General features: G+C 49.5%; 1 protein-coding gene across 17 annotated transcripts in view; it reads left to right on the top strand.

The window, feature by feature from the left end:
• Positions 1-15,103, top strand: part of DCDC2C (doublecortin domain containing 2C) — a 93,961-nt gene that overhangs the window by 18,007 nt on the left and 60,851 nt on the right. For all 17 annotated transcript variants that reach the window (XR_012004921.1, XR_012004918.1, XR_012004917.1 and 14 more), the window contains 3 exons: positions 622-698; positions 5,513-5,641; positions 12,694-12,831. Coding sequence is in view for 6 of the 17 variants with exons in the window: in XM_072771221.1 (XP_072627322.1) it covers positions 622-698; positions 5,513-5,641; positions 12,694-12,831 (344 nt within the window). In the remaining 11 variants the exon portion in view is untranslated. The remainder of the gene's footprint in view (positions 1-621; positions 699-5,512; positions 5,642-12,693; positions 12,832-15,103) is intronic.

The raw sequence follows: 15,103 nt of genomic DNA, 5'->3' as shown, positions 1-15,103 counted from the left end.
TCCCCCGTAGCCTAACTCAGAAACCTCAGTCATGGGATCCCTGGGTGGCGCAGCGGTTTGGCGCCTGCCTTTGGCCCAGGGCCCGATCCTGGAGACCCGGGATCGAATCCCACGTCGGGCCCCGGTGCATGGAGCCTGCTTCTCCCTCTGCCTATGTCTCTGCCTCTCTCTCTCTCTGTGACTATCATAAATAAATAAAAATTAAAAAAAAAAAGAAACCTCAGTCATTCTTGGCGCCCACAATTTGCCTGAGCCACATACCTGGGGAGCCCACCCGACACCTGCCGGGCGATGAGCTGCTGGGCGCCCCTTAGCACCCTGGTCGGTGTGTTTCCCCCGACCTCCCGTGACTGCTCCAGCCCACTGTGCTCTGCACCTGCGCACGGGACCTTCACCCCCACTGGAGTCCACAGCCACTGACCCCCATCCCCGTCACCTGGCCTGGCTGGGTGGGAGTCCCGTTCTGCTCCCAGCAGGGAATCCAGCCTCCCTGGAGCCCGTCCTGGGGCCTCCCTGCCTTCATTTAGGTTTTGGGGCCGTGCTCTGCAGGCCATTGGTATTTACCAGGTGTTCGCCAGTTTGAACTGAAGTCTCAGGCCTGCTTTTTTCTTTTTTTTTCAGATCAAACCAGTGGTACATTGTGATATGATTGTGCCGTCCAGGTGGCAGACATTTCATCGTACATCTCGACACGTTAAGTGAGTAAGGTCTTGTGGGTGAGAAATCACGACTGCTGTAGCTCCTTAAAGATAAATGTTCGAGCTACGCGGACTTGCCTTCACCCCTTCACCCCTCTCCCCTTCACCCCTCTCCTCCTCCCCTCCTCCTTCTCTCCCTCTCTCTGGCAGGGACACCTGTATGATTCAGCCTTTTAGGTGCTACATATCCTTTCTTCCCTTGAACCCTGATTTTGGAAAAACATTCCAATTGCCATGCTGTCCAACAGTTTACATGGAGGTTGAAATCCAAGGGCTTCACGCAGACAATTTGGTCTTAGGGTTTATTTATTTGGTTTTCAATCCAGCAGTTGCAGCTGCTGGGTGTTGAAAGGACACTCACGCGTGGCTTCCCCACCCTGAGCTCTTGCTGGCAGAGCCCTGGGGTTACAGGGAGTCCTGCTTCTGTGCTGCTCGGTGTGCAGGTGTCCAGAGTGATGGAGGCCACGTTCTGGGCCCGTCTGGCTTACGTTTTGGGGTTGGGACAAAGAACATACTTGACTCAACAAATCATTGGCTCAAATCCTGCCTTTAAAAAAAAAAAAAAAAGATTTTATCTATTGATTCATGAGAGACACAGACAGAAACAGGCTCCATGTGGGACTCGATCCCAGGACTCCAGGATCATGCCCTGGGCTGAAGGCAGGTGCTAAACCGTGAGCCACCCAGGGATCCCTCAAATCCTACTTTTATTTTACTGTCTTTGTGAATGGCACACACCTGGTCTCCCTGAACTGGCTCCCTTGCTTGTAAAACGGGACTCCCGAGCCGCGTGGCAAGGTGCGCTGAGGGCTCCCTGGCGACCTGTCCAAAAGGCCCACGCTGCCGGTCCCAGCTCTGACGCTCCCCAGATGGCAGTTCTCTCCAAATCCTCCTCGTATTGTGATATTTTAATTTTAATCCATAATATTTTACAGATTAAAGTCTCTGGTATTGAGGTGGGCATAGGTCACTCCCTTTTACCATGTTCTGCTCCCAGTGGACAGAATTTCAGCAAGAGGCAGGGGCTCTCCATGTCCAGGCGACACTAGCAGGGGCGTCCAGTCCTGGCTGCCGTCAGCATCTGCCACATTCCTGACCCGGTGCCCTCCATGCTTGTGCTGACCGTCAGGGGGCTGGGGGCCCATTGGATGGAAAGCCCCTGCTACATAGATTCCTCAGAGCCCAGACTGGGAAGTGGAGGGATGTGGGAAATGTGACCTGTTGATTAGTCAAATTTGGCCTCTTTCATCTCTCTTCAGAGCCTCCACGATCAAATACCTTTCCTTGCTCGTGTGCAGGGCACACACGTCAACAGCTAGGCCTTTCCATTGTGCCTTCTGCAAGTCTGAGAGCTGGTTTGAAAGGATGAGAGGCACAGTGTTTCCGAATTTTGTGAAAGACCTCTGGTTCTGAAGAATGTATAGAAATCTCAGGGGACAGGATTGGCTTATGGTCCTTCCTGGCAAAGAAGCATATTGCTAAAGCTATATATATATATATATATATTTTTTTTTTTTTTTTTTTTCTGGCATGAGCCAAGACATCAGTGATTCTCACTTATTTTGATGGACATTTTTCTATTACCACTTACACTTGCTCCATGCAGACCATGTACACATGTACTCCATGCATTATATTGGTGTGTCAGAAATTCCACTAGATGGACCCAAATATCCATTGAAACACAGTGTCTTATCTACAAAGACCTGATCATTTTTGCTTGGAGACCTTGTAACTATAAAAACAAGCAAACAAAATAGTTAAGATGGGTTCCAGAGGCTTCTCTCATCCTCATGGGTGGGGTGGTGGGGTGATGGGGTTGGGGTGGCTCATTGAGCATGTGCTGGATTTGGAGGGAGAGCCCCATGCTCCCCTGTCTGGGTCTCCTTAGAATTGAACTGGTCCAGGCGATATAAATTTGAAGTGGAGGTTGAGGCTCGATTTATGTCCTTCAGCCTCTAAGCAAGCTGTGTAACCTGGTACATGTTGGGTCATTGTAATCACCATCACAGGCACCTGACTGAAGTCCATTCCTAGATCCATGTGGTATTTCCTATTTGAAAAAAATTAGGGACACCTGGGTGGCTCAGCGGTTAAGCATCTGCCCGGTGGAGTCCCAGGATCGAGTCCCACATCGGGCTCCCCACATGGAGCCTGCTTCTCCCTCTGCCTATGTCTCTGTTTCTCTCTCTCTGTGTGTCTCTCATGCATAAATAAATAAAATCTTTAAAAAAAGAATTAAAATATTTCCTATTTTAATAATTTAAAATATGTCCTCCTTAGAATATTTAAAATATTTCCTATTAAACATTAATGAGCACCATTGGTGGTACATTGACTATAGTTTTATGCCTTTAACTTCTCTTATTTCAGTTATTTTTGAAAATCAATGATTTTTTTGTGACCAGAGCAACCCATGCCCGCGGTAAATAAATATATAGTTTTAAAAGGTATACATTAAAAGTAAGTGTTCCTCCCACTTTATATCCCTGTATCTCTAGTGACTTCCCAGAGGCAACCACTGCTAACCCTTCTGGAGGGTCCTTGGAGTGCAGGCTCCCAGGTACACACTTTGGCAAACATAATATCCTACAAATACTGTTGTGCAGCCTCCTTTTATTTTACCACATAGTGTATTTTGGAGATGGTTCCTTATGAGCACACATGGGTAAGCTGTGCTTTAAAAAAAAAAGGCAAAAAAAAAAAAAAAGCTACAAAGTTTCCCAAAATTTGGATGTGCTCTAATCTAATGGTGCTGGGCTTTTGCCATGTGCCAGGGGCTCCTGCCCACCTGTTACCTCTCCATCACCTGCGTTCCTGGGAAACCGTTCTTGGGTGTTCCAGTGGGGTTGGTCGGTCAGCCATCCAGCCGGCGACCGGTCTGATGCTTGAATTCTGGTGTAGCAAGGTCTAGTTCATTCTTCATCTCAACTAGCAAACTTTGGGTGACGTGTTTAGTCCAGCATGCCCTCTGAACTTGTGATTTCCTAATTTATAAATTGGAGATAACAGTTCTTTCCTTTTTGGGGGGGTCTTTTAAAATTAAAATATTCATATGGGTAGCTTTCCCCATGTTTGCATGCTTATTATAAATAAATGTGAGAACCTAGAAAAGTGTAAAGAGTGAAATAAAAATCCCTCATCCTACACTTCGGACAACCACTATTAGCTGGAGGGACACTTACTTTTCCTGTTCTCTTTGTATCTTCTGTTGTGCATTTTTTTTTACGACATTAATTATATTTGACCATTTCCCCTGTAAATATAAATTCTGCATAAACAATTTTAAACGGATGCATAAGTGATTATTGTATGGCTGGGCCACAATTTATTTAACCATTGCTCAGTTCCTGGACCTAGAGGTTGTTTTTATGTTTTTGTTTCTATAAATAATCCTGTGGGAAACATCTTTACATATAAATCTGTTTCATTTCCATGCATTGGATTTTGCGAAATGGAAAGAATGGGTCAATGGTTATTAATCCCATGCATCTCCTCAGTCTATGTGACCAGCTTGCACCTGAGGAAGATCGTGATACTCTGAGCAGCGCTGCTGTATGTGTCTGTGTGTCTGTCTGCTGGGGCTGCCACAGTTTTGGGGGGGATACAATTCAGTTCATAACAGTGCCCATTACCCCACACTCAGGATAAGCATGTATGTTAAATATCCCTGAAAATTTAGATGAAAACCCAACATGACCTTGTTTAAACACTTGTTTCATTATTAGTAATCTGTGTTTGTAAAGACTTTTTGAATAAAACACTTAGGAAAACCAATAGATGGAACAGGGTAGCAAATATTATTTGGAGTGATAGCACATAAGTGCATTGTGATATAACTTGCACAGAACATTGTTTTCTAGGGTTTATTTTGGGGCAATATTTTACCCATGGAAGGAGATGGTCTCTGCACTGATTGGAAGCCCCTTACCATAGAGCATTAGAAAAGAAAACAGATTCTCTGTATTTTCTCACAAACATATTCAAGTTTAGATTTGCTCTAAAAAGAAAAAGAGATGTATTCATCCAATTTTAAGTTATTTGCATTACAGGAAAAACGGCAACAAAACAACAGTAACCATAAATAATAATGTAAAAAATTGAAAGCTGGAATCGTAAAATCGAGCTCCTTAAGGTTAAATACTATTCATTGCTTTTAGACTTAAAGAAACAAGGCTCGTATTTTACATTATTTTAGTAGGAGTCACAAGAGTCTAAAACTGTTGCCAAGTGACTTGGACCAGGTGGCACAGCCTCATTAACGGGAGAACCTTGCCATGTGGTCTCTCCCCTCTGCTGACCCCCTGCTTCCCTCCAACACAGGAGAAAAATAAACCTGCTGGGACCTCGGCGAAGCTGCCTTAAAACTGCACGAGTGAAATCAGTTGTTTTATTATCTTTTCGGAGGATTGCACATTATTTCCTCTTGGACACTATCTTGGCTCCATGGGAAGGGACAGTAACTGCATTTTTAAAGTCAGAATTCCCCCTTTATTTGCCAAATGGGCACAATTTTCTTCCAGTTTACTCACCATAGTGGAGGCGTGTTATTTAAAAAGTGGAGTTTCGTTCTGTTCACATGGGCACTTGATTGTGAAAAGAGGTTTCCCTGCGGTATTGCTGTGTCCCCGGGCCTTCAGCATCGAGCCGCTTGGTGATGGTCCCCGGCGGGCCGGGCCGTGTGTCCGAGGGCCGCCTGGTGCGGTGCGTGCCCCTCCTAGTCCTGTAATGAGGGGTCCTTCTTGGAATTTCCAGTGTTTCACCCTCAAGTGTAAGGTGGTAATGAATGCTTTTTTTTTTTTTCATTCTTACAGTGTTTTCACAAATGGAAGACTGTTTATCCCACCTGTAAAGATTATCATACCCAAGTTCACTCTGACCGAATGGAACAGCGTGCTGGCCACAATTGGGGAAAAAGTCTTCCCTCTAGGAGGCGTGCGAAAGTAAGGCTCCGGCACCCGTGGGAGACCCGATCCCAGCGCGGGAATGTCTGGCCTGGACCAGCAAGGCCTGCGATGCGACATCGTTAACTCTGAGTCTGATTCTTTGGGGGAGACAGTATTTCCTGTCTTTTTACCACACTTATTTTTAACCGGTTTATTTCATTTTTCATTCAACATAGTTTATTGAACATCTGACATGTGCTAGGTGCAGTGAATTTGGTGAATGAGGCCATGGGGATGGGGAGAGGAGGGGTGGCCAGTGGTGGGGTAGACGGGGGGGACAGAGGTGAGGTGGCCATGGGGACGGGGAGGGATGAGGTGGACAGAGGGGGGATGGAATGGGGACAGAGGTGAGGTGGCCATGGGGACAGGGAGAGGTAGGTGGATAGAGGGGGGTTTGGAGTGGGGACAGATGTGAGGTGGCCATGGGGACAGGGAGAGGTGGGGTGGATAGAAGGGGACGGAATGGGGACAGAGGTGAGGTGGCCATGGGGACAGGAAGAGGTGGGTGGATAGAGGGGGGATGGAATGGGGACAGAGGTGAGGTGGCCACGGGGACAGGAAGAGGTGGATGGATAGAGGGGGGTTGGAGTGGGGACAGAGGTGAGGTGGACATGGGGACAGGGAGAGGTGGGTGGATAGAGGGGGTATGGCCATGGGGATGGGGAGAGGTGAGGTGGCCAATGGTGTGGGGTAGACAGAGGGGGTACAGAGGTGAGGTGGACATGAGGATAAGGAGAGGAGGGTGGCCATGGCTGGTTGTGGGAGTGAATCCAGGGACAGTCTGGTGATCTTAGACCAGGGGCCTGGTGTGGATCGGTGGACCAGAAGGACAGAGCAGTGGGAGCAGCAGGGCTAGCAGGTTGTAGAGGGAAAGGCTAGGGCTTCAGCGCTGGGAGCACTGCCGGGGATGAGGAGCCCCAGCCTCTTGCATGGGGGTGAGTTGAGGAGGCGTAGGGAAGACACAAACCTTCCAGGTTGAAAAGTAAGAGGTGTGGGATGAAGGATCATCTTTTTTTTTTTTTTAATAATAAATTTATTTTTTATTGGTGTTCAATTTGCCAACATACAGAATAACCCCCAGTGCTCATCCCATCAAGTGCCCCCCTCAGTACCCGTCACCCAGTCACCCCCACCCCCCACCCTCCTCCCCTTCCACCACCCCTAGTTCATTTCCCAGAGTTAGGAGTCTTTATGTTCTGTCTCCCTTTCTGATAATTCCTACCCATTTCTTCTCCCTTCCCCTCTATTCCCTTTCACTATTATTTATATTCCCCAAATGAATGAGACCATATAATGTTTGTCCTTCTCCGGTTGACTTACTTCACTCAGCATAATACCCTCCAGTTCCATCCACGTTGAAGCAAATGGTGGGTATTTGTCGTTTCTAATGGCTGAGGAATATTCCATCGTATACATAAACCACATCTTCTTTATCCATTCATCTTTCGATGGACACTGAGGCTCCTTCCACAGTGTGGCTATTGTGGATATTGCTGCTGTGAACATCGGGGTGCAGGTGTCCCGGCGTTTCACTGCATCTGTGTCTTTGGGGTAAATCCCCAACAGTGCAATTGCTGGGTCGTAGGGCAGGTCTGTTTTTAATTCTTTGAGGAACCTCCACACAGTTTTCCAGAGTGGCTGCACCAGTTCACATTCCCACCAACAGTGCAAGAGGGTTCCCCTTTCTCCGCATCCTCTCCAGCATTTGTGGTTTCCTGCCTTGTTAATTTTCCCCATTCTCACTGGTGTGAGGTGGGATCTCATTGTGGTTTTGATTTGTATTTCCATGATGGCAAGTGATGCAGAGCATTTTCTCATGTGCATGTTGGCCATGTCTGTGTCTTCCTCTGTGAGATTTCTGTTCATGTCTTTTGCCCATTTCATGATTGGATTGTTTGTTTCTTTGGTGTTGAGTTTAATAAGTTCTTTACAGATCTTGGAAACTAGCCCTTTATCTGACACGTCATTTGCAAATCTCTTCTCCCATTCTGTAGGTTGTCTTGTAGTTTTGTTGACTGTATCCTTTGCTGTGCAAAAGCTTCTTATCTTGATGAAGTCCCAATAGTTCATTTTTGCTTTTGTTTCTCTTGCCTTCATGGATGTATCTTGCAAGAAGTTGCTGTGGCCGAGTTCAAAAAGGGTGTTGCCTGTGTTCTCCTCTAGGATTTGGATGGAATCTTGTCTCACATTTAGATCTTTCATCCATTTTGAGTTTATCTTTGTGTCTGGTGCAAGAGAGTGGTCTAGTTTCATTCTTCTGCATGTGGATCCTCTCAATAGATGCAGAGAAAGCATTTGACAAAATACAGCATCCATTCCTGATCAAAACTCTTCAGAGCGTAGGGATAGAGGGAACATTCCTCAGCATCTTAAAGGCCATCTACGAAAAGCCCACAGCAAATATCATTCTCAATGGAGCAGCACTGGGAGCCTTTCCCCTAAGATCAGGAACAAGACAGGGATGTCCACTCTCACCACTGCTATTCAACATAGTACTGGAAGTCCGAGCCTCAGCAATCAGACAACAAAGACATTAAAGGCATTCAAATTGGCAAAGAAGAAGTCAAACTCTCCCTTTTCGCCGATGACATGATACTCTACATAGAAAACCCAAAAGCCTCCACCCCAAGATTGCTAGAACTCATACAGCAATTCGGTAGCGTGGCAGGATACAAAATCAATGCCCAGAAGTCAGTGGCATTTCTATACACTAACAATGAGACTGAAGAAAGAGGAATTAAGGAGTCAATCCCATTTACAATTGCACCCAAAAGCATCAGATACCTAGGAATAAACCTAACCAAAGAGGTAAAGGATCTATACCCTAAAAACTATAGAACACTTCTGAAGGAAATTGAGAAAGACACAAAGAGATGGAAAAATATTCCATGCTCATGGATTGGCAGAATTAATATTGTGAAAATGTCAAGGTTACCCAGGCAATGTACACGTTTAATGCAATCCCTATCAAAATACCATGGACTTTCTTCAGAGAGTTAGAACAAATTATTTTAAGATTTGTGTGGAATCAGAAAAGACCCCGAATAGCCAGGGGAATTTTAAAAAAGAAAACCATATCTGGGGGCATCACAATGCCAGATTTCAGGTTGTACTACAAAGCTGTGGTCATCAAGACAGTGTGGTCCTGGCACAAAAACAGACACATAGATCAATGGAACAGAATAGAGAACCCAGAAGTGGACCCTGAACTTTATGGTCAACTAATATTCGATAAAGGAAGAAAGATGGGATCCCTGGGTGGCGCAGCGGTTTGGCGCCTGCCTTTGGCCCCGGGCGCGATCCTGAGGACCCGGGATCGAATCCCACGTCGGGCTCCCGGTGCATGGATCCTGCTTCTCCCTCTGCCTGTCTCTCTCTCTCTCTCTCTCTCTCTGTGTGTGTGACTATCATAAATAAATAAAAATTAAAAAAAAAAGGAGGAAAGACTATCCATTGGAAGAAAGACAGTCTCTTCAGTAAATGGTGCTGGGAAAATTGGACATCCACATGCAGAAGGATCATCTTTATGGGCAGTGATGGTCCCCAGACGGTGGGCCTTGGGGTGGAAGAGCCAAAGCCTTTACTCCTATTTCACATGTTGATTATCTCTCTTGGGGGTAAATTAAAATGTAAACGATTGATTTACAATCACATTTACAATCAACGGTTGTGACACCACCGAGGGAGACTGAGCATCTCTTGTGAGCAGGACAAACTGTTGGGCGTTTAGAGCCACGGGGTCGGGGTCGTCATTAGCCCTAGCGAGGGAGGTGAATCCCAAGGTGACCCTACGCATGCCGGGCAAGTTAGATGTCACCTAAAAATCCGTACCGCGGGTCCTGGATGATTCCAGAATGCAGCTATAAATATCGGTGTGTGACTCTCAAAGACAGAGGGACAGTCGTGCGGGGCAGACAGACTTGTGTGCCCTTTTGGAAGGGCCAGGAGCGGTCGTGGAATTAATCCCACGTGTTACACGTGAAATGGCAGAGGCGAAGCAAGCAAGGCAACAGGACATTAGGAGGGAAAATAGGTCATAAGATGGATAAGCTTATTACTTTTTCTCCCTCCAATTCTTTATGGTCGAGCTTAGAAGAAGTGCAGAGCCAGGGAATGAAAGAAATGCTTGGACGTACGAATAGTAGGTTGATTTGGTCTCCTCACTTCCTGGAAGGAACACTTAGCCTTCTAGAACAGACGTCCAAACAGACCCGCGCCCCCAGTCTCGTCCTGGCAAGGGGAGCTCGCCCGAGGGAAGACCTTGACTCGAGCTTCTCCAGGGTCCGGTTTCCTCCCAGCGCAGCCACTGTGGAGAGAGAGCTCACCTCCTGCACCTCCGTCCCCCGAGCCGTCAGCTCACCTCATCCTTGTTTCTGCGGAAGGCGCCCCGATCCTCCTGGACCCCAGAATCCGACCAGGGCTCCAGCTCCTCGGGCGCCTGTCGCCCGCTGGGCCTCACAGGTGCTGGGCTGCTCGCCTCCTTCCCTCCCGACGGGACCGTTACCCTGTTTGCTCCCCTCGACGGCCCCACCGCCTTGCCGTGAGGCACCCTTCGAATTGGGGGTTATGGCGAGTAAGATTTCTTTGACCAAATTTTTAAATCTTTTACATTTTTAAAAATTTTAAATTCAATTTGCCAACGTATAGTATCACCCCCAGTGCTCATCCCATCAAGTGCCCTCCTTGAAGTTTTCCAAACGGCAACCCAGGCTGTCCCCCCGCCTCCCGCGATCCCTCGTGGCGCTGCGGGAGTCGCTTCCCTCGCACTTAGCTCCGTGCTGCAGGGCCACGGTCCGCGTGAGTCTGTGCGGGAACCTTCCGAGGCCCGTGAAGGCGACTGGTTTCCGGCGCGCCTTCCCGTTTGCAGGAGCGCGTGGCTTGCTGCGAAGTATTTTTGCTTCCAGGTCTGGAAGGCGTCACTTCCCCGTCCTGTGCCTTCCGTGCTGTTGAAACATCTGATGTCGGGGCGGCTCTGGCTCTGGGGCGAGCCCTCGGAGGCCGCGTGCCTCCCTGTGTGCCATCCTGTGCCCGCGGGCCAGGGTTCCATGGCCTCTGATTCCACGCCGGCTGACTCCAGCGAGGTCCTCTCCCTCTCTTCAATCCCGAGAAGTTCACCTTCATGCATTTCTCTTCCTTCCCACTTTAAAGTTACTTTTTTGAGATTCTTACTTTCTGGCTGTTGGCACTCCTGCTCGGCCTCATTTCTCGGCTTTTCTCGAATTCATGTTCCTTCTCACGCTGCTTTCCCCCGGGACACCCCTCACGGCGTCTTCCCCACAGCAGCTCGTGTCTGCACCCCTCCTGCTGGCGCCCCGCACGGTGCTGTCTCCACGACTCCGTCTTCGCTTCCATATTTCTGTTTCTTTTTTATGCATTCTTGTTTCATATTGATACTATCTCCTCCTATCTCGTTTATAATATTTTTCACGTTTATATTGAATTCTGGGCCCATGTGCTCCATCACTTCTGCCTCTGGTGGAATCCACGGAGCACTCCGCGGTGGAGCCTCACTGGCTGGCCCGCCCGGCCCTGCAGCCCCTCGGCCCACCTGCCTCCGTCCCACCCTGGCCTGCTGCCGGCCTCTGTGCTCCCCTGACGTAGTCCTGGGGCCACTCGTTCCAGCCATCGGGCAACGTGGGCCCGGGGACAATGGCAGGAGAGGAACAGAATTCCATGCCTCACTCTTTCCTTGGGAGCTTTGTGCTCCTTGTCACGGCCACCTGCTGCCCGCATGCTCTCCAGTGGCTTCTCACGCTGTCTCCCTCAAAATTCTTCTTGGTCACCAGGGAGTGGTCTCAGGCAGCCATTCCCCTGGGGGGCCCGGAGCAGCAGCAGCAGCCGGGCACTTGCTAGAGGTGACCGAGTGTCCCGGTCCATCTAGACTCACCGAATCCAAGGCCCTGAGGGCAGGGCCCGGCTGTCTGCGTGTTAGCAAGCCTTCCAGCTGGCCTGTGCTCAGGTTTGGGGAGGATTGATGGAGGGAAGGACAGTCCTGTGGCTTCTACCTTTTCAGCGTGACCTGCCCCCTTCCCACGCTGGAGATTGCTGCTCCGGTTCCCGATCGCCTCGCACACCCTTGCTCTGGCAGCCAGGCCGGGCTCCTTTGACTCCCTCAGCCGCATCGGCCTGACGCACCCACCGGGGTCAGCTATCTGTTGCTTGCACGTAGCTCTTGTCTGGTCTTCCATGGCAATCTCCAGTCACTGCGGCAAAATCAATCATCCTTTCCCTAGAATATTCTAGGCTCCAGAATTCACCGTGCAAGTTCCCTGTGTGCCTTTCACCTGTAGTGATAGTCGACCCCTGCGTCCTGCCTCCCCAGATGGCGTTACCATCTCCCGTGGGGAAGCCCTCCCACTGTCCCCACCCTCCTGCGTGCCTCTGCTTTTGTGAGGCCTACAGCCGAGTCTGGTTTTCCTCCTCTCAAAAGTCCGGATCTTTGCCCTTCTCTGCTTAGGTTTGTGTCCAAACCCTGGCTTTGGGCGAGCAGTGACTTCCTTTCCTCATATTTATGTCCAAGACAGTGTCCATCTCATTGTCCGGTGCTCAGCATTGAATGGATGGAATCATTTCTTAAGATGAATGAATGAATGAATGAATGAATATTTGCTAAAAAAGAGTACAGAGTAAAAGGTAGACAAATATTAGTCTTTTGGTGCTTATAAAAAGGGGCATTATTTGCTGCTAAGTACTGGTTTGTTTTCCAAGTATTGTTATAATAATATAATCCAATTTGTATTAATTCTTGCTGTTATTAGTTAAAATTAATTGAACACCAACCAAGAGCTTAAAATGTTCTCAGGGGCCTCTGAGTACTTGTACATAATTAAAAATATACTTTAATTAAAAAATCTAAAATTGGAAAGCAAGCCTAACTCTGGAAGAGCAGCTCCCACGGGCTTTAATTAGCTCGTCTGGATTACGCTCGCCGACGCGGTCATGGCTTTGCCCCTAACCCACGTCCCAGTCGTATGGTCTGCAGCAATGCCCCTAGCCCGGAGGTCGCTGCCCTAAAGTCTCCTGCCTGTCTCTTCTTGCTTTCTTCACAGATTATTTACCATGAACGGGCATCTTTTGGACAACTCCAAGGATCTGCAAGACAACCACTTTTATGTTGCTGCAGGACTGGAGACCTTCAAATATTTCCCTTACTGGAAATCCTCAAAGGTGCCCAGTGAGGTCCAACAGTGAGCACGCTTCATAAATTAACCTCTGGAGTTGGTGCAGTTTGCCTCTTTTCCTAGTATCGCCCCCGAGCATGGCCAGTTCAGCTGTGGGTTGTTTTTCTGCGTATATGACACAGTTTTGGATTCTCACAGCTGGGCACGTGGGAACCCCTGTCGTTCGATGTATCACAAGGGCAGTGAGCCCTTGTGTTGTGTGTTCTGCTTTTTCCCTGGGGCCACTGGGCGCCTCGGACAGGAAGGGTCTCCGTGTGCCCAACAGTCGCAGAGCGGGCCCCGGGACACAGTCGTGATAGCCCATCTGGCGCCTTGTTCTGTTTTCTGAATTTAGCAGGCTTTTCCTGACCTGGAATCCAGAGTTTGTGTGGGGCAGCAGGCTCTCCTGGTGGAAAAGGTGGTGACTGTTAGAGCGGAGCCCAGCCCGGGCTTACGGGGTACACCAGGGTGTGCGTGTTTGTAGACTCGTGGGAACGTCTACAAGGAAGACGAAGGCACGGGTGGGATCTCCCATCCCATCACTGAGGAGCACGCACAGCGGCTGCCCCTTCTGGGGCATTTTGCTCACTCCGCTGCTTGCAGTCTGAATTTGGCCAGACGAGCTCTTGTAATTAGAGCATAATTCTCCCCCGTAGGCTCCTGCCTGAGGGACGCCCTGTGGACTTACTCTGAAGAGCAGCCCAGCGTTGGGGCTCTGACCTGCTTGCCCAGATGTTGCCAGACCATCCCGCACTGATGCTCACGTAGACAGGCGTGGACTCTGCGTCCACCCGCAGTTCTCACAGTTCAAGGACCTTGAAGTCCCCTCATAAGGTGGTCTCAGTTACATTCCCAGCACACAATTACACTTGATGCTTCCTTAGAGAGACTTCCGTGTTCCACCCACCTTGCTTTTTAGCTGTGCCGTAGGTAAGAGCTCCAGTGTTCCCTGCTCCAAATACCCAGAGGGCCAGCAGTAGTCCAGAACACTTCCTGACTTCCCTGGTGTTGTACTGGCCAGATTCAGGAGCCTGTTTATTAGTCTGGGCCCCTCAGAGGCTACAGTACTGGGTGTCCAGGCTCGGTGATAGGTCAGGAAGGAGGAGGTGACCTGCAAGACTGGAGTTCAGAGGTACATACCAATCCAAATCCTCAATTTTTTGTCCCAATCAAAGCCCTAGCATCAGGGCGGAGTCTGAGTTCATTGCCTTTGGATCCTCTGAGAAGACAGGGTGGGATGTGGGATGGCAGGCAGGCTGCCTCGGATATGCCTTCCTGTGGACCTTGAGCCGCAAGGGGATGTGCCTGCCAACCGTGCCCTTTGTCACCCATCCTGGAAGGCGGGGCTCTGCTCCTCCCTAACTTGGTAGCTGGGTGTCAGGTGCCTCCCTCCAGTGCACACGGAGCTCTCCTTCCTGGGGGCTGTGGGATGCAGAGTTTAACTCGGGCTCCTGGCGCCCATTCCGGGTCTGGCTGAGAGGAGTGGTTTCCAGCTGATGATGCTGGGATTTTGCGGCCTTGACTGCTCAGCCCCATGGGTGTGTTTGAACTACAGGCAGCGACAGCAGCTATTTGAGAGCCTGCCAGGGACCTTCCCTGTAGCTGCTTCTCATGTTTCTAATGGTCATTCTCTTGAGCGAAGAAAAAGAGGTGTCAGCGTCCATCTCATGGTGGAACAGGCAGGTGGTTTCGCCCCCACCCACCCTTTGAGTTCCCTTGCCCAGAGCCTGGGAAGTTGAGACGCCACCAGGGGACCTCGTGACTATTTGCACTCATGTGCTGTTAGGGCTTCTACTCTGAGGCAGAGAATGGCTTTTGTCCTGTCCGAGGGGATGACCCCACAGCAGATGGTTAGGTTAGGGTCCTGCCTGTGAGCCTGGCAAGAGCGGCTATTTCCTGATTTTGTCCACGTGCTCTTTCATGCCGAGTGTCCTACCTGCGCGGTGGGTGGAGATTACTTAGGGGCTGTTGAGATGAGGTGCATGGTCCTCTCTCCTCCCATGTCCCCTGCTCCCCACACGAGTCCCCTGGATTCTCCATGTGTTTTGTTTTCCCCTGTCACCTGTTCATGTGCTGAGCCCTGAGCTGGGTCTGTTGGTAGCTTTCTCCCTCACCAAAGAGGAAGAGAGTCCACAGAGTTGCTAAGAGAGTGATGTCCATTCTCACATGTGACGTGGACCCAGGAGGTGCCCCTCTGCTGGGGAACTGGGTGCCAGAAGTGCTCCCTCCTTGTGTAGTGATGGCGGGGGTCAGCCCCCACACGGAGGGATCAGGAGCAGGGTGTGTGCCTGGGCGCCAC

The sequence above is a fragment of the Canis lupus genome, chromosome 12, assembly GCF_048164855.1.
Source record: "Canis lupus baileyi chromosome 12, mCanLup2.hap1, whole genome shotgun sequence".
In the NCBI taxonomy this organism is placed as follows: Eukaryota; Metazoa; Chordata; class Mammalia; order Carnivora; family Canidae; genus Canis; species Canis lupus.
This window is presented reverse-complemented; position numbering and strand designations above follow the sequence as displayed.